This window comes from Urocitellus parryii, chromosome 4 (assembly GCF_045843805.1).
Source record: "Urocitellus parryii isolate mUroPar1 chromosome 4, mUroPar1.hap1, whole genome shotgun sequence".
Lineage (NCBI taxonomy): Eukaryota > Metazoa > Chordata > Mammalia > Rodentia > Sciuridae > Urocitellus > Urocitellus parryii.
In genome coordinates, this window is record NC_135534.1 from 177,138,620 (window position 1) to 177,164,153 (window position 25,534).

A 25,534-nucleotide genomic window follows, 5' to 3' on the forward strand; every position below is an offset into this window, starting at 1 on the left:
TATTGATCATCTTTAGACAAACATAAACATATGTGTTAGAATTTAGAGGCAAATGTGTATTTTTTAATCTAGAAAGAAAATTTGAACAGAAATAAAAATGACAATTTCCAAATCTATAGAAGGATAAAAAAACTAATAAGACAGTAGAAATAGAGAAGAAGGGGAGAAAAAAAGAATCATTTAAAAAATAAATAGGTGCCAGGCATAGTGGTGCATGCCTGTAATCCCAGCATCTCAGGATGTTAAATCTGGAGGATCACAAGTTTCAGGCTAGATTCTGCAACCTAGCAAGACCGTCAGCAACTGAGTGAGACCCTGTCTCAAAATAAAAAACACTGAGGATGTAGCTTTACCTCAGTGGTAAAGCATCCTTAGTTTAATTCCCAGTCACACCCCGCCCCCGCCAAAAAAAAAAAAAAAAGGTAAGTAAGATAGCACAGAAATATGGTAGGCACATAACCTACACATCAATCTAGACATCAGTAATGATAAATATATATGAACTAAACTAGCCAGTTAAAAAATAGTGTTAAATTGGATTTAAAAGTAAAACTAGCCAGGCATAGTAGCTCACACCTGTGATCCCAGCTACTTGGAAGACTGAGGTGGGAGGAGCAAAAGTTCAAAGCCAGCCTGGGTAATTTAGTGAGATGCTTTCTCGAAATAAAAAAGGCTGGGAATATAGCTCAGTGGTAGAGCACCCCTGGGTTCAATCCCCAGTACTAAAAAGAAAAGAGAAATTCTCTCCCCATCTTTAGAGACTTATAAACTCATTTCCTAAGTAATTCAGAATGTCAGAAGGTAGACTGAAAATTGATGAACTTACTTAAAAAACGTAAAAACTAAAAGGATAAACCCAGTAAAAGTAGATGTATGTCCGGGTGCAGTGGCACATACCTGTAATCCCAGCAGCTTGGGAGGCTAAGCCAGGAGGATTAGAATTCAAAGCCAGCCTCAGCAACTCAGCAAGACTCTGTCTCTAAATAAAAATATAAAAAAGGGCTGGGATATTGCTCAGTGATTAAGCCCCCCCCCACCCCCGTGGGTTCAGCCCCCACAGCAGAGAGTAGTGGCACATGCCTATAATACTGGCTACTCCGGAGGTTGAGGGAGTAGGATTTGCCAGTTTGAGATCAGCCTCAACAATTTAGCAAGGCCCTAAGCAATTTAGTGAGATCCTTTCTCAAAAAGGACTGTGGGTGTAGCTCATTAGTAAAGTGCCCTTGGGCTCAACCCCTGATACCAAAAAAGAAGTGGATATATGGATATAACAAAAATACAAAATTAATAAGATTTAGGGCTGGGGTTGTGGCTCAGCAGTAGAGCACTTGCCTAGCACGTGCGAGGCCCTGAGTTCAATCCTCAGCACCACAAAAAATAAATAAAGGTATTATGACCAACTACAACTAAAAAATTTTTAAAATTAAGATTGAAAATGATAATATAATAAAAAGGATTTTTCTAAAGTGTTGTTTGAAATAATTGGTAATTCTCTGACAAGATTCATCAAGAGAGGGCTAGAGTTATGGCTCAATGGTAGTGCACTTGCCTGGCATGCATGAGGCACTGGGTTTGAGTCTCAGCACCACATATAAGTAAAAAATAAATAAAGGTCAATCAACAAATATTTTTAAAATAAAGACATCAAGAGAAAATAGAAACACAAATAATAATAGCAATGAGGGCTGGAAGTGTAGCAATGTTACTTAAGTAGCATGTGTGAAGCCTTGGGTTTGATCCCCCACACCAAAAATCATAATAGCAATGAAAAAGGAGCTTTAACAAAAATATATAGAGTAAGATGACAAAATCAACTGTATGCAAATATATTGAAAACTTTGATGAAATAGTTTACTAAAAACATACACCTTGGGCTGGGGTTGTGGCTTGGTGGTAGAACACTTGCCTAGCATGTGTGAGGCACTGGGTTCGATCATCAGCACCACATAAAAATAAAATAAAGGTATTGTGTCCATCTACAACTAAAAATATTTAAAAACAAACAAACAAAAAAGACACCTTAGCAAAGCTAACCAAAGAAGCAATAAACCATTTTCCAGGACTGATGTTTAACCAGTGTGTACCAATTCAGCTGAAGTAGTTGTTAAAAGATTGAACTTCTTCCTTACCATTTGTTAAGTAATCGCTGCCCTGAGTCACCCTCTGGCTACCTAGGCCTCTCTTCTAAGATGACCTCCCTCAAGATCTTCCCATCATCCAGTAACTGAAATTCTTCTTGCACAGTAATACAATTCTAAAACTCTGTTCCAGCATTGCCAACTATATCTATTCTGACTCTCTAGTGTTTGTGTACTACTGGTTATTTAAGTACTCTGAACATCAATTCTGTAAACATTGAAGAAAAATTTTAAATCAGTTAAAACTGATCTAATAAAGAACAGCCTTATCAGTTTTATAGGTGACTTCTGTCAGATACTGAAATGATATTCTGGTTTTATTAAACTGATGAGATTCTAGAAAAAGAGAATTCTTATTCCAGAAATGAAAGGATGTTTTGACAATATAAACTTCTGTTAATATGATTAATTACATTAACAGATAAAATGAATAAATCCATTTGATTCTTTCTTTCTTTTCTTCTTCTATGGGGGATGATTGATCCATGGGGGAAAATTTGGAAAAGACTTCTCCAAATTCATATTTCTTTTCCTCTAATTCTTATGTGTCCAAAGACAGGGATCCAAAGACACACCTTTGTAGGAGGGTTGATTATTTCAATTGAGGAATAAAATTCAACATTCAGTCATGATTAAAAACAAAATAAAGGACATCATTACCGGCCTTTCAGAAGAAAATTGAAAGGGTTATAAAAGAATAATATGAACCTCTTTATAATAACTTATGTAAACAAATACCTAGAGAGTCATAAATTACTGAAACAGATTCAAAGAGTAAGTGGAAAATCCTTAGACACAAGACCTATAGTAAATAAAGAGTTGGTAATTTGTAAATCTTCCCACAAAGAAAAGCCCAAGCCCAAATGGCTTCACAATGAATTTTACCAAATATTCCATTACAAACTATTTCAGAAAATAGAGGAAAGAACACTTCCCAGCTGAATTCTTTTGAGTCTAGTATTACTCTGACATCATAAAAATGGAAAACTGCTGGCCAATATCCTGCCATAAAATTGATGCAAAGATCTGAAAACAATATTAGCAAGTCAAATCTAGCAATATACATATAAAGGATTATAAGTCACAACCAAGTGGAATTTATTTCAAAAATGCCATGTTGGTTTAATATCCAAAAATCAATTAATGTAATATATTAGTAAAACTAAAACCTCACATAATCATCTCAATAAAGACCGAAAAGCAATTAACATAAAATTCAATACCCATTTGTGCTCAATCTAGGAATAAAAGACAACTTCCTTAACCTGATAAAGGACATTAATGGAAAACCTACAGTTAAAATCTTAATGTTGAAAGACTGATACATTTCCCATAAGATTAGTAACAAAGGGCTGGGTATGTGGCTCAAGCGGTAGCGCGCTCACCTGGCATGCATGTGGCCCAGGTTCGATCCTCAGCACCACATACAAAGAAAGATGTTGGGTCCGCCAAAAACTGAAAAATAAATATTAAAAAAAAAAAAAGATTAGTAACAAAGTTCTCGCCACTTTTATTCAATATTGTACTGGAGATACATCATTACTCTGGATGCACAATGAAGCAAGAAGAAAAAAAGCTACCAGATTGGAAAGGAAGAAGTAAAATCAGTTTTCATATTTAGAAGATTTGACTCTATTATTTATATTTTCTGTTTTGGTACTGGGGATTGAACCTAGGGGCCCTCTACCACTGAGCTACATCTCAAGGCCCTTTTTATTTTCTACTTTGAAATAGGGTCTCTTTTTTAAGTTTTGCAGTCTGACCTTGAACTCTGATCCTCCTGCTTCAGCCTCCCAAGTCACTGGGATTATGGGTGTATACTACTATGCGTTTTTCTTTTTTTTTTTTCTTTCTTTTTTTTTTTTTTTTAAGAGAGTGAGAGAGGGTCAGATGAAAAGGGAGCACTAGAAACATCTTCCAGGACAAGGAATGTAGGATGTGAGCGGGGTGTCCCAGGAGGCTGCTCATATTCTTAAATCGGAAGTGTCCGTTAAGCCCTAGGAAGACGTCCTGGGTAGTTCTTCCTTCAACCAGGGCTCATGTCTAATTCTCTATGCGAAAAGCCTTATAAGACCAAGGTTTGGATCTCCTACCACCAGAATCCTGACGTAGAAAGCTTGAATTGTCACAAGCATCTTATGGTTTGAAAAAAAAAAAAAAAGAGAGTGAGAGAGGGGGGAGAGAGAGAGAGAGAGAGAATTTTTAATATTTATTTTTTAGTTCTCGGCGGACACAACATCTTTGTTGGTATGTGGTGCTGAGGATCGAACCCGGGTCGCAAGCATGCCAGGCGAGCGCGCTACCGCTTGAGCCACATCCCCAGCCCTACTATGCGTTTTTCTACATAGAAAATCTTAAGGAATTCCCCCCAAAGCCTAGAAATAATAAACAAGTTCATTGAATTAACAAGATATGGCTGATTAATATGCAAAAGTCAAAGATATTTCTACTTAAAAGCAATGAATAGGGGCTGGGGATGTGGCTTGCCTGGCATGCATGCGGCCTGGTTCGATGCTCAGCACCACATACAAAAAAACAAAGATGTTGTGTACGCCAAAAACTGAAAAATAAATATTGAAATTCTCTCTCTCTGGAATACAATTGCATTCACAATAGTATCAAAAAGAATACAGTAGTATTTGGGCTAGGGGTGTAGCTCAGTGATTGTGCACTTACCTAGCATGCACAAGACCCAGGGTTTGATCCCCAGGAGTACACACACAAAAAAGTACAAGATTTGTACACTGAATGCTATGTAACATTTCTAAAAGAAATATAAGTAGTTACTAATAAAGAGACATTACATGTTCAGAGATTAGAAGACTCAATATTATGAATAACAAGTCTTGGCAAGAATGTGGAAAACTGGAGCCCTCATTCCTGGAATTCACATTGCTGCTGGGAAAGTAAAATGGTACAACCATTTTATAAAGGTTAGCAGTTTTGCAAAGTGTTAAAATAATAGTTGCTGTATTTCCACTCCTAGGTATACCTACACAAAAGAAATTAACACATATGTCTATACAAAGACCTATACAGAAATATTTACAATAGCAGTGTTTATCATAGCCAAAGAAAAAGGGAACCAATCTAAATATCCATCCAGTGGTTAATAAACAAAATGTATTGTGTCTATACAACAATACTATTTGGCAATGAAAGTAGTATTGATATATGCTGTGTCATGGAAGAACCTCAAGAAATTATGCTAAATGAAAAGGCCAGATTAAAGACTACTTATTGTATACTTCTGTTTATATGAAATGTCCAGCTGGGTGTGGTGGTGCACACCTGTAATCCCAAGAACTCAAGCCAGCCTCAGCAATTTAGCAAGGCCTAAGCAGCTTCACAAGACCCTGTCTCAAAGTAAAAAAAAAAAAAAAGGACTGGGGCTGTGGCTTGGTGGTTAAGTGCCCATGTAATCTGCAGTACAAACCAAAAAACGTTGCAGGCTGGAAGTAGGATGAAAATTTTTTAAAAAAATCAATTGTATTCTCATTGATTATTGGGATTATGTCAATGCAAAATTTTTCAAGTACACATTTTTTCTTAATAAAAAAAATTTATATAACCAGAGATGTGAAAAATTGAGCTCCATTTGTGTACAATGAATCAGAGCATTGTTGTCATATGTAATTGATTAGAACAAATAAATTTTTAAAAATATATAGTTATACATAGGAATAAATTACAAAAGAAGATGTGTAACCTTGATGGAGAAAATTGTAAATTTTCATTTAAGTCACTGTAATACCTAAGCAAACAAAAAAGACATTTTAAAGTCAAGGGCATAAACTTATAAAGATGGGGAAACAAACAGGAGAGGAAATATGACAATAGAATTTTAGAAGCTGGAAAGACGGTGGAGATGAATGACTACTGACTAAGCAGCTGTTTTAAGCAACTTGATTTAGTAAGTCCAAGGAATCTGAACCCTAAGCTGGCAGAGGAGGAAAGTTAAAAACTTAAAGATAATTGTCATAGAATCCTCAAAATCACAGGAACTGGCAACCCTGGGTACTTTTTAAGTAGCTAAATAAGGATTCACAGGAGAGATATTTAAGAACTTCTTCCTTTCTTAACCTATATCAGTGCAGTCAACTTCCCATTTTAGCAGAAGTTTCTAATTTTACTTTATAGAGAGGGTAAAATGAAGAATCTTTATTAAAAGGTTCCAGAAACAGTTGAAGGTTCAGGTATGTTGCTGAAACCAAGGGGATTAAATGACATGTGTACTGAATAATTGATTTCAGAGATCCTCGGCCTTCTCTCGGGTGATGATCTAAGGTTACATATATATATGTGTGTGTGTATATATATATATAGTAGTATAGTATATATATAGTGTGTATAGTAGTTTATATAAACTATATAGTCCTAGTCAGCTTTAGTTTCCCACTCTTAAGCATGACCAGAGCAGAAATTGAGGAAAACTTCTTTTTTCTTCTTCTTCTTCACATTTTTGGAAGTTTTTTAGAACTTTATTTTGTGTACAAAGAATTAGCATGTTCTCCTTCACTGGGTGGCCGTCTTGGGTAATCCATTCGAGGAAGATCACTTAGTCCAACTTAATGAAGCCTATGTCCTTTGCGTACTGACGGAAACACTGCCGGCACACGTTGAGGCCGTATTTCCGGATTAGACCATGCCGGTTTGAACACACGGCAAAAGCGAGAACCCTGGCCAAATTTTCGCCGGTGGCTCCAATAGAGCTGTTGGTGACCCATCTTGCTTTCAAGGGTGCAACGAGGCAAAAAAAAAAAAAAAAAAAAGGTGAGGAAAACTTATAGAGATACAAATGAAAAGTTTCTTTAAATAACAATATAAGGAGAAGAAAACTTAAAATTTTGAAAAGAGCTCTCAATATTTGTATTTTTGTTTGAGACAAAAATGGGTTGCAACAGTGGAGAGAAATAGATGGAGTGTCTAAAGTATAAATGTTGTACTATTAAAGTGGGTGAGGAATATTCATTTTTCTTTAAGTTCTACTTGTTTTCTTTAAGTTCTACTTGTTTTTCTATAGGTATGTTTTTTTAAAATAACAAAAATGAAATAAAACAGGAACAAAAATATACAAGGAATAAAAGTCTATCAAAGAAACCATGTGGGCAGATATGATAACTTTAAAAACTTAATAGAACTATAGAAATGCAAGTATATATGGGGCAGGTGAAACAGCAGGTTAGACACAGCTTTAAAACAATAGATTTTTTTAGCTTAAAACAATAGATTAGGAGATACATATCTAAAAGTTACTCAAAATACAACATAGGAAAATGGGGAAATATGAAACATGAAAAAGCCTTGCACAGTGGAGCACACCTGTAATCCCAACTATTTAGAAGGCTGAGGCAGGAGGATCACAAATATGAGGCAAGTCTGGGCAATTTAGTGAGACTTTCAAAAAATTGGTGTGGAGGGGTGCTGGTGATGTAGCTCAGTGGTAGAGTGTCCCTGGTTTCAATCCCCAGTACCTGCCCCAGCCCTCCCCCCCAAAAAAAAACCCATGAAAGAAAAATTGTAAAAAAAATAAATTAAATAAATAAATAAATAAATAAATAAAAATTTAAAAAAATAAAAAAAAAGAAAAATTGTGAGACAAGGAGAGTCAAATATGAATGTTTCAAAAGTTTTTTAGAGTGCTGAAAGAATATAGAAAATGAGTGAAGGGCAATATTGAAATAATGATTGAGAACTTTCCAGAATATATGAGTAAAATAAATCTTAAGATTTAGAAAGTCAAATGAATCTCAGTAAATACAAACAAAAGGAAATCCAAAGTTACACATAACAATGTGAAACTGTAGGACTCTAAAGACAGATCAACCAGACAGAAAAAGATCAATTGTTCAAAAGTAGCAGATAGACTGATAGCAAGTTTATAAATAGTAACATTGGAACTCAAAACTGTGAAACATCCTCATTATTCAGAAAGAAGTAACTGTCAACCTTAAGTTGTATGTTCAGCCAAACCTTTTTTCAATAAAGATGAAATACATATTTTCATAAAAATAAAAAAATGAATTTACCTCAACAAAGTTTTACATACAAAATTCTGAGGGATATACTTCAGAACAAAAAAGAGTCATCTAAAAAGGAAGGATAGAGATGAGAGAAGGAATGGTGAGCAAAATAATTGTAAACATACATTATTAATTCTGCTTTGAAGGGAAAAACAATTTGACTATCACTGAATCATTAAATTTAGGATAACTCTAGGTTTTGTTGGGTTTGTTTCTTTATAGGTGTACAGAAGATGGTTGTCCACATAAGAAATTCTTTCACACTCGTTTTCTCATGCGAATGAGACTAACACCAGATTGTTCCAAAATGTTGATCTCAACATCCTCTGGATATCTCTTGATTCTCCATGATCTTGACTTAACAAAGTCTTTAGAAGTAGGCAGCTATCCCATTTTGAGAGCAAGGAGAACTACATCAAGTTCAGGTAAGCTTTTCTTTTCTTTTTTTTTTTTTAATATTTTTTTAGTTATACATTGACACAATATCTTTATTTTGTTTATTTTCTCTCATGTGCGAGACGAGCACTGTACCACTGAGCCACAACCTCCAGCCCCAGCTTTTCTTTTTTTAATTAAAAGTTTAGTAGGGCTGAGATTGTAGCTCAGTGGTCGAGTGCTTGCCTGGACACACAAGACCCTGGGTTCAATCCTCAGCACCACATAAAAGTAAAAATGAATAAAAAATAAAGGTATTTTGTCCATATACAATTAAAAAAATTTTTTAAAGAAAGAAAAGGTGTTTTTTTAATAAAGAATCCAGCAGAACTTTTTTTAGAATATTTTTTTTTAGTTATCAATGGACTTTTATTTTATTTATTTATATGTGGTGCTGAGAATCAAACCCAGGGCCTCACACATGCTAGGCAAGTGCTCAACCACTGAACCACAATCCCAGCCCCCAGCAGAACTTTTTAAGTTATGATTATAGAGTTTTAATTTTAAATTTGTATTGTATCCTAGATTTCCAAATGTCCACACATAGGTACCTGGTGCCATCTTGTGTGTAACACCCTCTTGCTAAAGCTTTGTCCTTTTTCCCGTTGCTGATTCTATTAGACTTAAGTGAAGTTGGGGCTCAGAAAAATGTAAATACTATACTTCATGAATATTTTATGATAAAGAGAATATATTTCATCTGACTTTGGGAAAGAGAAGACTGGCCTGGGAGGGGAGGAAAACAGACTTATTTATTTGGAACACAAATGCAAACTTTTCATGAAGTGCTATTAAAAGATAACTTTAAATGGTTGGAATCTTTCTCATATGTGCACAAGGCCACTCCTGAAGACTCTTTTGGGAAAATACAGGCATAATTGTACTATCATTGACCAATTTAACTGTTAAAAGTAGAAATTTAAGTTTACCAACTTCCTTGCAAGCAAGGTGTTTGATAAAAGTGAATGTAATCCTTTTAGATTCAGAATTGCCTTTTTTTAAAAAAGTTAAATACTAATAATTAGCTTAGTGATAGTTATCTAGAAGGTGTAGTTGGCATTTTTTGACTCAAAACCAAGCTTTTCAGTCTTCAGCCATGTGTGGTAGCATATGCCCATAATCCCAGTGGCTCAGGAGGCTGAGGCAAGAGAACTGCAAGTTCAAAGCCTCAGCAATTTAGCGAGGCTCTAAGCAACTCAGTGAGACCTGTCTCTAAAATAAAATACAAAGAAGGGCTGGGGTTGTGGCTCAATTGTTAAGTACTCCTGGGTTTAATCCATGGTACCAAAAAAAGAAGCAGCAGCTTTTCTGACTTTAAGGGTAATTCTGGTATAAAATCATAAGAAATTCAATAAAATAAGAATTCCCTGCAGAGGTGTGGAACTACTGAAAATGTATGATGGAATTGAATTTCTAGTAATATGCCAAACTTCATATTCATTTTATTTTTTCCACAGATTTTAATGTAAAGCTTTGCTTTGCATTTCAAAGAGGATTTACATAGATTTACATAATAGAAGTTTTTAGTATGCTTTATAGAAAAATTTATTCATGTTACCAGTAATGGGCCTGTTGTTTGGACCCTATTCTAATGTTAAACGACTCAGTTTTCATTAAATTTTCTTATTCTGTTTTAGTACAGAAATGATACCCAAAGATATTCCAGTGCTTATTTGGTTGGGGTTTGTTTTTTTGTTTATTTTATTTTACATACACAAGTTTTTGGCATAAAATGTTTTTAAAAGCGATTTGGCCTTAAATAACGCTTTAAAGATATGTCCTGCCTTCCTTCATCTTAGTTATACCCCCCCAGGTTTATATGAGCTTTTTTGGCCATGTTTTGGATGATTTAGAATATGGTTCAAGTAGATAATTAAAAAGTTAAGAGATACTACCAGAGTTATGCTAGATTTATTGTCAAACTCTTTGTGTTTTTAAGATTTGAGCACTTCATCGAGTTCAGCTGGTCCCAGAGTTTCCGGTTCACCTTGTCATCATAGTGATTCTAATTCATCTTCTGAGAAGCACATGTCACGAGCCTCCCAAAGAGAAGGTAGGTTAAAAGCTGGATTTTATAATCTTGCAATAACAGATTCCATCAAATAATTTTCTTTGGTATGGTTTTAATCCATAAAAATAACTAGTGGAGATGAGACTATTTCTTGCCTCTCAGTCAACTAACTGTTTTATGCTGAAATCTATGATGGAATTTGAACTTTGTTTTTATCACATGTACCAAACTTACTTTGTTCTAGTTTGGAGAGGAAGTAGTTGGGAAATGTAGATTCCAGTCAAGATTGTTGTAAAAATTAAATGAGAGTATACATGTGCAAGTACTGTATAAACATGAGAAATGAATTTATCAGGTGATTGTGAATGTCACCTAGTCTTTTACTCTAGGTCTTTTGCCATTTCTTTTTTTTTTTCTACCTCCTCAATACTTGGGATTGAACCCAGGAGTGCCTTGCTACTGAGCTACACCCCAACCCTTTTTTCAGTTTCTTATTTTGAGATGGACTCTCCCTAAGTTGCCAAGGCTGGCCTCAGTCTTTGAATCCTCCTGCCTCAACCTCCCAAAGAGCAGGAATTACAGACCTGTGATACTCCAAATGTCTTGCCATTTTCTTCCCTTTCTGTACATCGCATGACAGTTGCAAAGGGATTGTGGAATAAAATGAGCTTAATCTGGCCCCAATCTGTATCTTCCATTTTTCCCCCAGCCATTCTAAAAGAACTAGCTTCTCTGCCCATCCCTCCACTTCCTGATTGAAATGCTTTCTACCTGGACAAATTCCATTATAACCCCTCTCCATATTAAATCCAAATCTAAGCTCTTAGTTGTTTATCCTCCTCTTTATTGGCCAAAAATGGCCTTTTAGGTCACCTTTTGGAAATAAGTATAACTCTCCTTTGAGAGTTAGAGCAGCATTAGAACTTTTTTTTTTTTTTTTTTTTTTTTTTTTTGGTACCAGGGATGGAACCCAGTGTGCTTAACCACTGAGTCACATCTTCAGCCCTTTTTATATTTTATTTAAAGACAGGGTCTCGCTGAGTTGTTCATGGCCTTGCTAGATTGCTGAGGATGGCTCTAAACTCATGATGCTCTTGCCTCAGCCTTTGAGCTGCTGGGATTACAGGTGTGCACCACCGTGCCTGGCCAGAACTTTTATTTTTGATATGATATCTTCTGTGGATTCTAAGGATATAGCACAAATAAAACTAAACTTAGCTCTGGCTCAAGTGAAATCAGTGGTATCCTTGATCTTCCAGTCTTTCCTACCCCCTCTCCATTCAGCTCCTTCATAGTTTCCCCTTTTGTCAACTCCTGAGAAACTCCAGAAAATATAACTATCAAACCTTTGCTTACCTATTTAGAGTGTATTTCTTTTCTGCTTTTGTTAGAGGTTTACAAAATTAATGCTTAAAATGAAGGTTTGTTTTTCTCTAAAATTGTTAAAATCCAATCACATGTGAAATTATTACTTATGTATAGTTTGGTTGTTGCAGTGTAATTTAGAGCCTTATAGGTTTCCATCAGTGGTATAGTATTTACAAGGGAATTTTTAAAAAGAAAAGCCAGGCACAGTGGTGCATGCCTATGACCTCCCCGCACCACACATACACTTGGGAAGCTGAAGCAGGGAGGTTGCAAGTTCAAGGCCAGCCTTGGCAACTTATAAAGATCCTGTCTCAAAAATTAAAAGGGCTAGGTATAAAACTAAGTAATAAATTACTCCTGAATTCAATATCCAGTACAAAACGAGGGGGTGGGGTGGAGATAAACCATAAATAAACAGCTTTATGAGGTATAGATCGAAATCCAAAGGACCCCTACTCAGCTTCCATGTCTTAGCCTTAAGTCCCCAGTGATTCCTACTATAGGAACTTGGGTCCCCCTTCCCCCTAAGCCCATATTGGAGATTGAACCTAGGCTATGTCCCCAGCCCTCTTGCTAAGTTACTTAGGCTGGCCTCGAACTTGTAATTCTCCTGTCTCAGATATGTGCCACTGCACCCAGCTAGGGACTTGTATTCTTTCATAATAGTAGTACTCTTTCCCCATGCCCATATCCCAAAACTCACCATATTTTGAGGAACAATATATTTTTTTACATGTGTTAACATAAGGCATGGAAGATAACTGCCAGAAATCAGCCTTAGTCCTTGAATAATACAAATCCCAATCCTCATTTTCTTGTTTCTCAGGCGTTTCACCACGAAATAGTCTTGAAGTCTTAACCCCTGAAGTACCTGGTGAGAGAGACCGTGGAAACTGCATCACATCCTTACAGCTGCACCCCAAAGGCTGGGCCACTCTTCTTCGATGCTCAAGCAACACTGATGATCAGGAGGTACAGTTAGCAGTGCTTTATCTTCAGTAGGTTTCATTGGACAAATTGCCATTGCTGTGTGTGCAAATCTAGGTGTATCAGACCACAGTCCACCAGTCCACAGACTCTCCTTCTTTTTTTTTTTTTGGTACCAGGGATTGAATCCAGGGACACTTTACCATTGAGCCACATCCCCAGCCCTTTTTCTTTCTTTTTTTTTTTTTTTAAGAGAGAGTGAGAGATAGAGGGGGGGGGGAGAGAGAGAATTTTTAATATCTATTTTTTAGTTTTCGGCGGACAGAACATCTTTTGTTTGTATGTGGTGCTGAGGATTGAACCCGGGTCGCATGCATGCCAGGCGAGCCCACTACCGCTTGAGCCACATCCCCAGCCCCATCCCCAGCCCTTTTTAATTTTTTAATTTCTTTTTATTTTTGAGACAGGGTGTCACTGAGTTGCTTAAGGCCTTGCTAAGTTTCTGAGGATGGCCTTGTTACTTGTGTTCCTCCTGCCTCAGCCTCCCAAGTTGCTAGGATTACAGGCACACACCACCATGATAGGCAAGAGACCCTTCTTCTTGACGATCCTCTTTCTATCCCCTGTGGTTTTATGGTATTCTTATCCCTTGCTAACCCTTCTTCCTCTCCTGCTTGGGTGTAGCAGGCTAGCAAGTACTCTAATGGCCATCATCAGCTCAGGTTGTGTCTGGCTTCTTAATTCTTGCCTCTTTCATCTTGTCAAAATAAATAAATAAAGGTAATATATAGTAAACATAGCACTGAAATGTTTTAGCTAAGCTGGATAAATGTGAGGTTTTAGCCAATTATCATAATTTTATTTAATTTTTTAAAAAATCAGGAATATCTGGGGCTGGGGATGTGGCTCAAGTGGTAGCACGCTCTCGCCTGGTATGCGTGCGGCCCGGGTTCGATCCTCAGCACCACATACAAACAAGTGTCCGCCGATAACTAAAAAAATAAATATTAAAATTAAAAAAAAAATCAGGAATATCTGGGCAAGGTGGAGACTAAACTGATGACTAGGGGAAAAGGTTAAATGACCTTAGGATTCTGGATAGCAAGAGTGTTCTGGAAAGCAAGGATCTCAGTGGTTCCAGAGACCACAACTAAAAGGAGGGGAAAAGAGCTTTTGAAGTGCAGAGGAAGGGGCTGGAGATGTGGATCAGCGGTAGCGCGCTCGCCTGGCATGCGTGCAGCCCGGGTTCGATCCTCAGCACCACATACCAACAAAGATGTTGTGTCCGCCGAGAACTAAAAAATAAATATTAAAAATTAAAAAAAAAAAAGTGCAGAGGAAGAGGTACTTTAGGGCTTGGATATACCCAGAATTTTTTTTAATATGTATTTTTAGTTGTTGATGGACCTTTATTTTATTCATTTATTTATATGTGGTGCTGAGAATCTAACCCAGTGCCTCACACAAACCAGGCAAGTGCTCTACCATTGAGCCACAACCCCAGCCCGTACCCCAGAAGTTTTTAAAATATCAGGATTGTTGTTGCTGTAAGAAAAGGAAAAGTATTACTACAGAAGTCACAGGCAGCCTCAGGGAACAAAAGGTTTTAAAACCTCACAGTGCAGAATAACTTCAGGTTATGAAGAGAAGAAGATATGGGGCCTACAAGTTTTGTTAGTTAATGGGAGAGAGTATTCATCTGATTGATATCTTGCAACAATCCTGTGACTTTGGCATTCTGTTGAGCTTTTGAAAAATGAGAATTTCTGTAGCACTCTTTGGTGCTCTATAACCATGGTTTGTCTCCCTTTTCTTTCCTTAGTGGACTTGTGTCTATGAATTCCAAGAAGGAGCTCCAGTGCGACCAGTCTCACCTCGCTGTTCCCTACGACTGACTCATTACATTGAAGAAGCCAATGTAGGCAGGGGTTATATCAAAGAACTTTGCTTCAGCCCTGATGGGCGAATGATTTCTTCCCCACATGGCTATGGGATTCGCTTGTTGGGATTTGACAAACAGTGCAGTGAACTTGTTGACTGTTTACCCAAAGAATCCAGTCCCCTGCGGGTGATCCGATCTCTGTACTCTCACAATGATGTGGTACTGACAACAAAGTTCTCTCCAACACATTGTCAGATTGCCTCAGGGTGCCTTAGTGGACGGGTCTCTTTGTATCAGCCAAAGTTTTAGGCACAACTTACATCAAATAAGGAACTCTCTGGTGTTTGACTTATTAATTACTTCAATTTAGGTGAAGTGTTTTCTTTTTAGAAGATCTTATAAGTTTGGGTCAAGATCCTGGTTCTTATGGGTCCATGAATACACCTGTGACCTGAGTACTTGATCATCCAGCATCATATGAGCATCTCCAAGTAGACTATGCAGCATCGTCCTTTTCAGCATTCCTCTGCTCCTGCTGGTCTGTGCCGCTGAACTCCAGTTCTTATGGTTATTTTGCATGGTAGTTGAGTTTCCTCCTTACCTTCCTGCCTCCTTCTGTTCCTTCCTTCTTTCCTTCTCTCCTTCCTTTCTTTCTCTTTTTTAGTTTTGGTATGTTGGTATGAATTTTATGGACATTTGGCAGAGGAGTTTTGGTTGGGATAAGAGAAACCCATGACACTAGTATTGAATAAAACTCAGAAGTTGGATGTTGACATGCCAGTTGTTGAAAAAAAAATTCTATCTTGATTTATCAATGTACTTGGCCTTTTAAAGTTGCTGTTATATTTCTCTATATTGAGCACAGATAATGGCATTTTTCTCATAACTATTAGATAGTCTTGCATCAAAATGTCTTTTAAGTTTCCTGATAAAATCATACAGGAAAGTTTTTTTCATGTGAGAGATTTTGTGAAATTCTAGAAAAAATACTACCACCTCTCTTTGTAATTTACTTGTATGAATTTATAATCTCTCTCATGTCCCTTTATTTGGTATTTAGCTCCTATCAGCAATATCAGAGAGGAAAGGAGGAGAAGAAATGGGCTTTGGTCATTTCTGTTGTACAGAAGAGGATTTAAACATTAGTACAGTATTTGGCCACAGAGAGATGGAACAATGTGACTTAAGACTTTCTGTGTTTTCTCTGCCAGAATGATGTATTAACAGTATTGGGGTGGACGGTGAATTAAGAGTAAAGAAATGGCATTTTACTCATCTTTCTTCTTGAGCCAAGGGTCAGAAGCTCAACTTACCATTAGCGAACAGAGAGCTGCAGTCCTCTTCCAGATGTTATCATAATACTGGCAGTGACCTGGGTGTCATCTTTTTTTCTGTTTTGTTATAGAACACAGCAAGTGAAAGCATCAGGTAGGGGCAAGCACAGGCTGATGCTCTGTTGAATAGGCAGCTTTCTTCCTGTCTCCTCTACATGGAATGTATTATATTTAGAAGGGATTTTCCAGAGGCTGGAGTAATTTAAGCCATGCACCAGCCTTGTCCTCTTTAGGCCATTGGTTCTCAAACATTAGGGTGCATTATAATCATTGTAGAGATTCTGAAAATACAGAAACCTGTATGTCACCTTAGGAGATTCTGATTTAGGCAGGGAGAGGACAGGAATCTCTATTTTTAACAAGAGCCCCAGGTAATCTTTATTCAGGTGACCTTTGAATCACAATTTTAAAAACATAGTCTTAAACAGCATTATATATTTCTATACTTATTTGGTGCTTAACATAATTCCCACAAGGTGTTTTGATTATTTAATAAGTAAATGAAAACATTTTTAGAGATATAAAACAACTTGGAGTGTAATTAATTGCATTATTTGACAAATGAGAGAAGTTAAGTCACTTGCTTGAGATCATCATGCAAAGTTTGTGACAGAACCAGGACATGGGTTTAAGTTTCCTAATTCCTTGCTCAGGGCAATTTCTAAGATATGCTGGCTGTTAAATCAATGACTTATGAACACTTTGTCATTAAGTTGTATTATTGTGAATATCCTTATAGGTTGGGGAAAAAAAGGGCTTGAGAGTAGATGCTGAGATTCCAGCCATATGAAGAAAAGTACTTTAAATCTTACAGAAATGTTTAAACAACCCTAATACATGAATAAAAGTGACATTTATTGTAGGACCTGCCAAATAGTCATTCACACACATATATGTAAGAGGTTCTGTCTTGGAACAATGTTGACTCTAGAACAGAATTAGATTATCTTACCACAGATGTTGAAAAAATTGGAAATTTTGTGGCCATTGGAAAAATATACATAAAAGCACAGTGAAAATGCAGGCTTGCCATAAATTTCATAAAAAAGAAAAAATTTAACAGAATGAAATTTTGGAGATAAAAATACTGAAAATTATTATTAAAAATAAGCTATGAAGGGGGCTGGGGCTGTAGCTCAGTGGTAGAGCACTTGCCTCACAAGTGTGAGACCCTGGGTTTGATCCTCAGCACAACATAGAAATAAATAAATAAATATGTGTGTCCATCTACAACTAAAAATACTTTTTTTAAAAAAAGCTATGAAGTATAAATCAAATTGAATTCAAAAGAAGACTCCACAAATTTTATTAACTTTGGAAAGGATTCCATGTCAAGTGGTGCACACCTGTATTCCCAGTGCCTGGGGGTGCTGAGACAAGAGGATTTCAAGTTCAAAGCCAGCCTCAGCAATGGTGAGGCACTAGCAACTCAGTGAGACCCTATCTCTAAATAAAAAATACAAAATGGGCCTGGGGATGTGGCTCAAAAAAAAAAAAAAGGATTCCATGTCAGATGCTGGACCCACATGCCACCCAATTCCAAATTTAGTCAATGGTTCTTGAACCACTTTAGGGAACTTATCATGTGTTAAATAATGTATCTGCTTTACTCTTAGCCCCCACAAAAACTTGGAAGATAGTTATAATTAGCCCCAAATCTTTGGCAGCCATGATGTGATAGAAACCATAAGTGACTTGTCTGAAGTCACAGAGTTGGCAGTGGGTGGCAAAACTGGGATTCAAACCTAGGTTTGTCTTTTTATTTGATTTAATCCAAAGATAGTGCAAAATACTTTTGCACTTAGTTTCTAAATGATGGTAAATTGGCCTGTTAATTTACTTTTTCAGCATCTTCTGGAAGTTTTTTTTTTTTAATTACAGCATTGGCCTTATCTTACCTTGTATACTATGTAAAAAGAACATGTACAAGATTGACTGTTTCTATGAGAATTAATCCAAATACCGCAGACTCAGGGCATACATAGAGTCCATTCATTACTAAAAAACCTCAAGCAGGATAAGTGTCTGTGAAATAGAAAAGAAAATGAAGAATATGGAACATTGTGTAAAAATAGAGCCATACAAATGAGAATTAAAAATTATCAGCAGCGGACTAAAATTGTGGCTCAGTGGTAGAGCGCTTGCCTAGCATGTGTGAGACACTGGGTTTGATTCTCAGCAACACATATAAATAGATAAAGGTCCTTCAACAACTAAAAAAATATTTTAAAAAATTAACAGCAGTGGGCTGGGGATGTAACTAAGTGGTAGAGCACTTTCCTAGCATATGTGAGGCACTGGGTTCAATCCTCAGTACCACATAAAAAATAAAGGTATTGTCCATCTACAACTAAAAAAATATTAACAGCAGCAAACTCAACAAAAGAATCCTTGCTCTCCTTGATATATGGTCATGATCAAAAAGTCATCAGAGAATTAAAGGGCATCAGGAATGCTATATTATTGAAAGAAATGACTTCTTACCATTTCCAGGCCCTGTTTCACTTTCTGTGTAAAAATCGAATCTGCTATATTTTACTCTTTTATTCAGTCATTTTTTTTCATGATAATTGATAAAAGGTATCATGATTGGTAATATAATACAATTGTTGGTAAATGTGATATAGATTATTCTCCTGTTTTGAAAAGCTTTCTCCAGAACAGTGTATTTACGACACTGCTGTGTTGATGAAGTACATCAAATATGTGGTAACTCCTTACTTTCAGTTTTGAAATGAAGTGACTAAGCAGGAGGTAACCTCAGTTTTAGTCTTTAAAAAATATGTGTGGTCTTTTTTCTTAGAAGGTTAAAGCTTCTAAGAAATGAATATATATCATTCCTCCTTGTTACATCTCTGAGAAGAGCCCATACCAAAAATTTTAGGAAAGCAAGCAAGGAAGGGTAAATCACATGTTCCCTGCTCCTGTTTCTAGAACCAAGACCACCTTATATCATTTTTAAGGTGATGTTCTCTAGAAAGTGCAAAAAAGGGAAAACACTCAGAATATTTTATAAGCCTAGTGTTTCCTATGTTAGAATATATTGGTACTGGCATCCACAAGCATCTGTTAAACTTTTATTTAGCAGGAAAAAGAATCTGATAACTTACTGAAGACAATCATCCCCATTTAGTGACCAGCAGTCATTGAGTACTGTGAAAATCCACTCAGTTATACTCTGTGTCGGTCATGAAGGAAACCATACATATGAATTTTGGATAAGAAATGCATCTCTCTTAAGTGCCAAAATTAAAAACTTGTAATTATTTTTGATGCAAGTCTTTCAGGTGTGTTAGTATGCCTCCCTGCCTTCTTCAGTATCATTCACTTTTTCATGATGAAAAGTTATATTCATAATGTGTTATTATAAATACCTAGTGAGCTCTGATAATATGTAAAACATTTCATAGAATATAAAGGGCTAAAACAGATATGAGTTAATATCTTTTATGAAGTGATTCCTTCAATTCTGAGATATATCATTTGCCTCAGATTGCTAACTTTTTAAAAATGTTTTTTTTAATCTCCTAAGTAGTGTGTTTTGTCAACATGCCTGCCTCTATCAGGCTCCCTACTTTCTTCCAATTGTGCAGTGTTCATCTATTATGAGCTGGGACATGAGATAACCAAGCCTGTTCAGAATGTCTACAATTAGAACTGGACAAACTCTCAGTACACAGTCTGGGACAGCTCCCTTGATTGCTTTCTGCTTATCTTCTAGATAATACAAGATCCCAGTTAAAGCTAGGCTAGTTTTTCAGTTGCAACCAAGTAAGATACTTCAAACTAAGGAAGCTGCTAGGGAAAAAAAAAAAAAAAGCAATGTACCAAAGTACAGCAAAGCAACAACAAAAGCTCTGTGTATGCACAGGGATCTTTTATGCTTTTAAGTAAAGAGGAAGAGTGCAGGAAAATAAGAAAATCCAGTTGGACTTAAAACTATCTTAGATGCCATTTTAGTTGCCATTAAACTTTGTCAGTAACTGTTTAAATGTGTGCTTAAATTATCACATGTTGTTACAAAACAGTTTAGGCCCATAGGATAAGATTGTACTAAAATTTATATCCTAGAGATAATTCTAAGTGATATCCGAAGAATTTCTCCCAAATGATAATGGAAATTTTTATTAAAAGAAAGTCCAGGTTACCTTTATGCTGCTCTCTTTAGTTGTAAATGAATTAATGATAGAGATACGGGTTTTATCAAAAACCCAAGGAGCACATCTTACATACACCTCCTGTCTGTACGTGTATATAAATGTCACTATAAATGAAAGTGTTACCCAGAGATAATAAAATAACTTATAAAATTTAAATCTGGTCCAAAGTCTTTAAGATAGCTAGAATTTTCAGCTTCCCTAAGTTTTTTAGATATCATGGTTTTTACATTAAAAAAATGAATGTTTGAATTTTCTTTTAAATTTCGCTGCATCCTTCATTTCCAAAGTGTTTTCTGGAAAATTTTAGACATTTTCAGGACTCTTGGGAGTGTTTCTGATAATATACTTGACACCCAGAAAGTTTTCTTAGTAGGTTCTAAGGTGCTGTAAATTCTTATGCTAGACTGTAAGCTCCTTGAGGGCAGGACTGTCTTATTTATTCTTGTATCCCCAGTGCCTGGCATAGAACCTAACACAGAGTAGTTGTTCAATAAATATTTGTTGAATGAATCAAATGAACCTTCACCATATGTGGCCTCCAGCTCCCATGAAGCCAGAATGTGATGTGCAAGTTACTTAGTACTAGAGGAATCAAATTGTTTATTATTGTAACCAACAGACTGTCTTCATCAGGGTAAGATTTGTTCTGACCATAAGTAACCAACTATTTCTCATTGACTTGAAAAACTACAAATTAAGAATCAGTTTTTCTTAAACAAGCATTTAAATCTCTCTTATATGCTTAGTCTTGTACTAAGGACCCAAAAGAAAGGTAACTAAGATCTTGATATTCCATCATGGCAGTTGGAATAGACTTAGAGGAAGGGCTGGCTTTATAGGTGTTGGGCCTTTGCAGTCCTAGAGGGCCCCACACAGAGAAAGGCCTCATACTTGGTTAAATGCTTGCTCCAGCTGTCTTGAAAAAAGTTTCAAACAACAAGCCTGCATTTTATTTTGCCCTGGGCTTAACAAATTATGAATTTAGTCTTGCTTAAATGTTAACTATTTTTGACACTGTAGAAACATGGGAATTATATAGAATCTTACCTGCCTTCCAGTAAATATTCACATTCATTGAAAACTAGCTATAAAATGCATGATTTAGTAAAATAACTTCTGAAATGTGAAATTTAAACAAAACTACATCCCTCCTTCAAGGTTTTTGACAAATCAAATGTCCATCACTGTAGAATAGAAAAGCTGCTTTAAAAATGTAAGTGGCTTTTTCTTTTTTCATTGAATTATTTTGAGTCTTTTAAATGGATGGATGTAGAGTAGGTGAGTTGATTTTAACTATATACATACCCACATAAAATTTTAAGGTTTTAATAAACCTTCATTTTTTTACGTGCACTGGATATTTTGGTATAAGTCTACTTCATGATGTGCTTTTAAAAAATGTTCCTTTGAAATATTTTACACACTTTTTGTGTGTGGTTAACCTGCTTAAAAGGTTGATAGCAAATTTGTACTTAGTAGTAATTTGATAATTTTTGCTTTAACCTCAGGGATATGCATTTTTAGACCAGAATCAAGCACAAAACTGAGACAGAGGCAGTAGCTTGGTGGTTCTTGTTAATGACAGTCTTAACTTTTTACCATCATGCATCAGAAAAAAAAAACTTTAGAATACATGCCAAGTTTTTGTTTTGTTTTGTTTTCCTTTTTTGTTGTTGTTGTTTATTTAGGTTTTTTTTTTTTTTTTAATGTGATGCTGGGGATTGAACCCAGTGCCTCGAACGTGCTAGGCAAATGCTCTACCACTGAGCCACAACCCCAGCCCACATGCCAAATTTTAATTATTTATAAATTATTGTATCTTATTTATCTATCATGTACATTGTAAAACATGAACAGAGGAAAAAGAAAATTAAGATTTTTTAAAAACCAAGGTTTACATTTTTTCCTGTACCTCCAAGGATAAACTGTGCTTTGGCTGGTATACACACACTTCATTTTGTATGAACCACTGTCTGAAACATAAGTTAGCATTTTACACTCATGTTCTGACCTTGACACAGTGGCACATACCTGAAATCCCGCTCAGGAGGCTGAGGCAAGAGGATTGCAAGTTCAAGACCAGCCTAACAATTTAGTGAAATTCTGTCTCAAAATAAAACTGGGTAGGAGATGTAGCTCAGTGGTAGAGCACCCTTGAATTTAATCCCCAGTACTGCAGAAAGATAACAGGTGAACTGAGATTTCATCCTTTCATGTGTTCACTAATGTTCTGGCCATTTATAAGTCTAATTGGTACAAATCATAGTTTTTACAGTTTTCAAAATTATTATTCAGTGGAAATTTTATTTGTATCAATGGAAAGGTTAGTTGATAATTTTTACTTCTGTCAAGCTATACATTTTTTTTGTATTATTCAACAATGTGGTTGACAGTTCATTTTATCATATTGTTTTCATTCACCAGAATAATGACAGTCCTATTTGGGACACTCATTTCTTTGGTAAGTCATTAAAGTCAAAAAATAGAATGAATCAACTGGACATGACCATATTGGTGTAGTCCCAGCTATTTGGAAGGTGGGGATAGGATCATTTGAACCCAGGAGGTCACAACTGAGACCCATCTCCAAAAATAAGAAAGAAAGAAAGAAAGAAAGAAAGAAAGAAAGAAAGAAAGAAAGAAAGAAAGAAAGAAAGAAAGAAAGAAAGAAAGAAAGAAAGAAAGAAAGAAAGAAAGAAAGAAAGAAAGAAAGAAAGAAAGAAAGAAAGAAAGAAAGAAAGAAAGAAAGAAAGAAAGAAAGAAAGAAAGAAAGAAAGAAAGAAAGAAAGAAAGAAAGAAAGAAAGAAAGAAAGAAAGAAAGAAAGAAAGAAAGAAAGAAATGAAAAATAGAAAAGAAAGTCTCTTTCAATTCAGATTATTTTGTGAAATTAGACTGGTTTAATTATGGTACTAATTTTTATTCAGCTATTTCTGACACATTTTGGCCTGTTTAAAAATAGGGTTTTGGGGGGGCTGGGTTGTAGCTCAGTGGTAGAGCACTTTCCTAGCTCGTGTGAGGCACTGGGTTCGATCCTCAGCACCATATAAAAATGAATAAATAAAACAAAGGTACTACATCCATCTACAAATAAAATGAAAATAGGGGTTTTGGGGGGCCTGGGGATATAGCTCAGTTAATAGTGCTTGCCTTGAATGCATAAGGCCCTGGGTTCAATCCCCAACATCACAAAAGAAAAAGAAAAAATAGGGGGCTTTGTTGTTTAGTTTTGTTTGGTGCTAGGAATTGAACACAGGAGCATTTAATCACTAAGCCACATCCCATCCCCCCCCTTTTTTCTTTTTAATTTAGAGTCAGGGTCTCACTGAGTTGCATAGTGCCTCAATAAATTGCTGAGGTTGCTGAGGCTGGCTTTGAACTAATGATCCTCCTGCCCCAGCCTCCCAAACTGCTGGGATTACAGGCATGTGCCACTCTGCCCTGCTTAAAGATAGGGTTTTTATTGAAGAGAAAATGATTATTTAGCATGCATTCATATTAATGAATTAATGGTATGTATTTCCTATTGCTGTAATAATTACCACAATGGTTTAAAACAATACAAATTTAAACTGGGCACATTGGTGCACACTCTATAATCCTACCTACTTGGGAGGCTGAGGCATGTTGAAAACCAGTCTGGTCAACATAATGAGACCATGTCTCAAAAAAAAAAAAAAAAAAGTCCAAAATGGATCTCTAGGCAAAATCCAGGCATCAGCAGAACTGCACTCCCTCTGGGACACTGGAGAAAATCCTTTTCCTTGCCCTTTCTAGCTTTTAGAAGCTGTCTGCATTCCTTGGCTTGTTGCCCCTTCCCCCACTTAAAAGCCAACAGTGTAGCATCTTCTGATCTCTTTTCTTTGTGTGTGTGTATGTATAGTGTAGCAGGGAGTAGTGGGGATTGAACCCAGGGGTGCTCTACCACTGAGTCACATCCCCAGCCCTTTTTTAAGTTTGAGACAGGTTCTTGATAAATCAGCCTCATGAGTCACTGCATCCCAGCTTTTTATTTTTAATATATATTTTTTTAAAATTTTAAGACAGGTTCTCACTGAGTTGTTGAGACTGGCCTCAAACTTGCAAACCTCTTGTCTCGGCTTCCTGATTCACTGGGATTACAGGTATGGCTCTGATTCTTGACTCTCCTGCCTCCCTATTTCACTTACAGTGAATACTTGGGTTCACTGTATTATTAAGGAAATCTTCCTATTTTAAGGCTGGTTGTGAGCAAACAATTCCATCTGCACCTGTAATTACCCCTTGCTCTGTAACATCACATACTCACAGGTTCCGGTTATTAAGTATGTGGATGTTGGTTGGGGGATTATTCGGCTTGCTTACTATGTGCTGATAGGCTTAGTGTTCTGCTCCTACTTAGTTTTTCACAGCATTCCTTAATCCTTAAAGCATTATTATGTAGTAGATACTGTTATCCCCATTTTATAGAGGAAAAAAATAAGGTTTAAAAGAGATTAATTTATGTATAATCTTCAGAATTAGACTCATGCAAGTCTGAGTTCAGGCCCCAACTTTCAATCACTGATTTGATAACTTGTTGAGAAATTATCCACTGTATTTAGCCTGTTTTAGAACACTATGATTACTGATGGTCATGCTTGCTTGCTGTAAGAGAAACGTATTGTAGCTTTACTAAATTCTAATATCAGCACAAAAAAGTTGGAAAGCCTCTCCCTATGTGTTTAGGTCCACTAATATTTTAAGAGTTGCCATCTGAGATATAAATGCTTTTCTCCCCCAGATCTGTTCCCTGTGGGGGTGGGTTATTTTTAGTTTAAAGCTTAAAACTTTTTAAGCTTTGGGGGTCTCTCTCTCTCTCTCTCTCTCTCTCTCTCTCTCTCTCCCTCCCTCCCTCCCTCCCTCCCTCTTACAATTTTTAAAAACCTGTTCTTTTTAGATATATATGACAGTAGAGTGTATTTTGATATATTATACCTACATAAAATACAACTTAAGTTTCTCTCTTGATCTGAGTGGCATTGACTAAGAAATCCATATTCAAATAGTCATTCTATATACTGGGATAATTGTGCAATTTCCTGGCCCTTGGTGGAATAAATACATATGTATTAAGGGAAATCACCAGTAATCAATGGTTATCTTGAGAAGGGTTAGAAAAGTATGCATCATCTTGTGCTGGGGCCATAGCTTGTGGTAGAGCACTTGCCTAGCACAGGTGGGCACTGGGTTTGATCCTCAGCACCACATTTTTAAAAAATGAACAAAATAAAGGTTAA

At 36.2% G+C, this 25,534-nt stretch overlaps 1 protein-coding gene, 1 non-coding gene and 1 pseudogene across 2 annotated transcripts in view; 1 reads left to right on the top strand and 2 right to left on the bottom strand.

Moving 5' to 3' along the window:
- Dcaf10 (DDB1 and CUL4 associated factor 10) overlaps positions 1-19,950 on the top strand; it is a 45,481-nt gene extending 25,531 nt beyond the window's left edge. The window contains exons 4-7 of the mRNA XM_026379984.2: positions 8,384-8,586; positions 10,536-10,649; positions 12,802-12,947; positions 14,725-19,950. Coding sequence (XP_026235769.1) covers positions 8,384-8,586; positions 10,536-10,649; positions 12,802-12,947; positions 14,725-15,093 — 832 coding nt within the window. The 3' untranslated portion in view covers positions 15,094-19,950. The remainder of the gene's footprint in view (positions 1-8,383; positions 8,587-10,535; positions 10,650-12,801; positions 12,948-14,724) is intronic.
- Positions 2,604-2,726, bottom strand: LOC113176022 (small nucleolar RNA SNORA38). The gene has a single exon (XR_003300031.1). It is a non-coding gene; the product is annotated as a small nucleolar RNA SNORA38 (small nucleolar RNA).
- LOC113175681 (small ribosomal subunit protein uS14 pseudogene) lies at positions 6,697-6,865 on the bottom strand (annotated as a pseudogene).
- Positions 19,951-25,534: the final 5,584 nt, after the last annotated feature.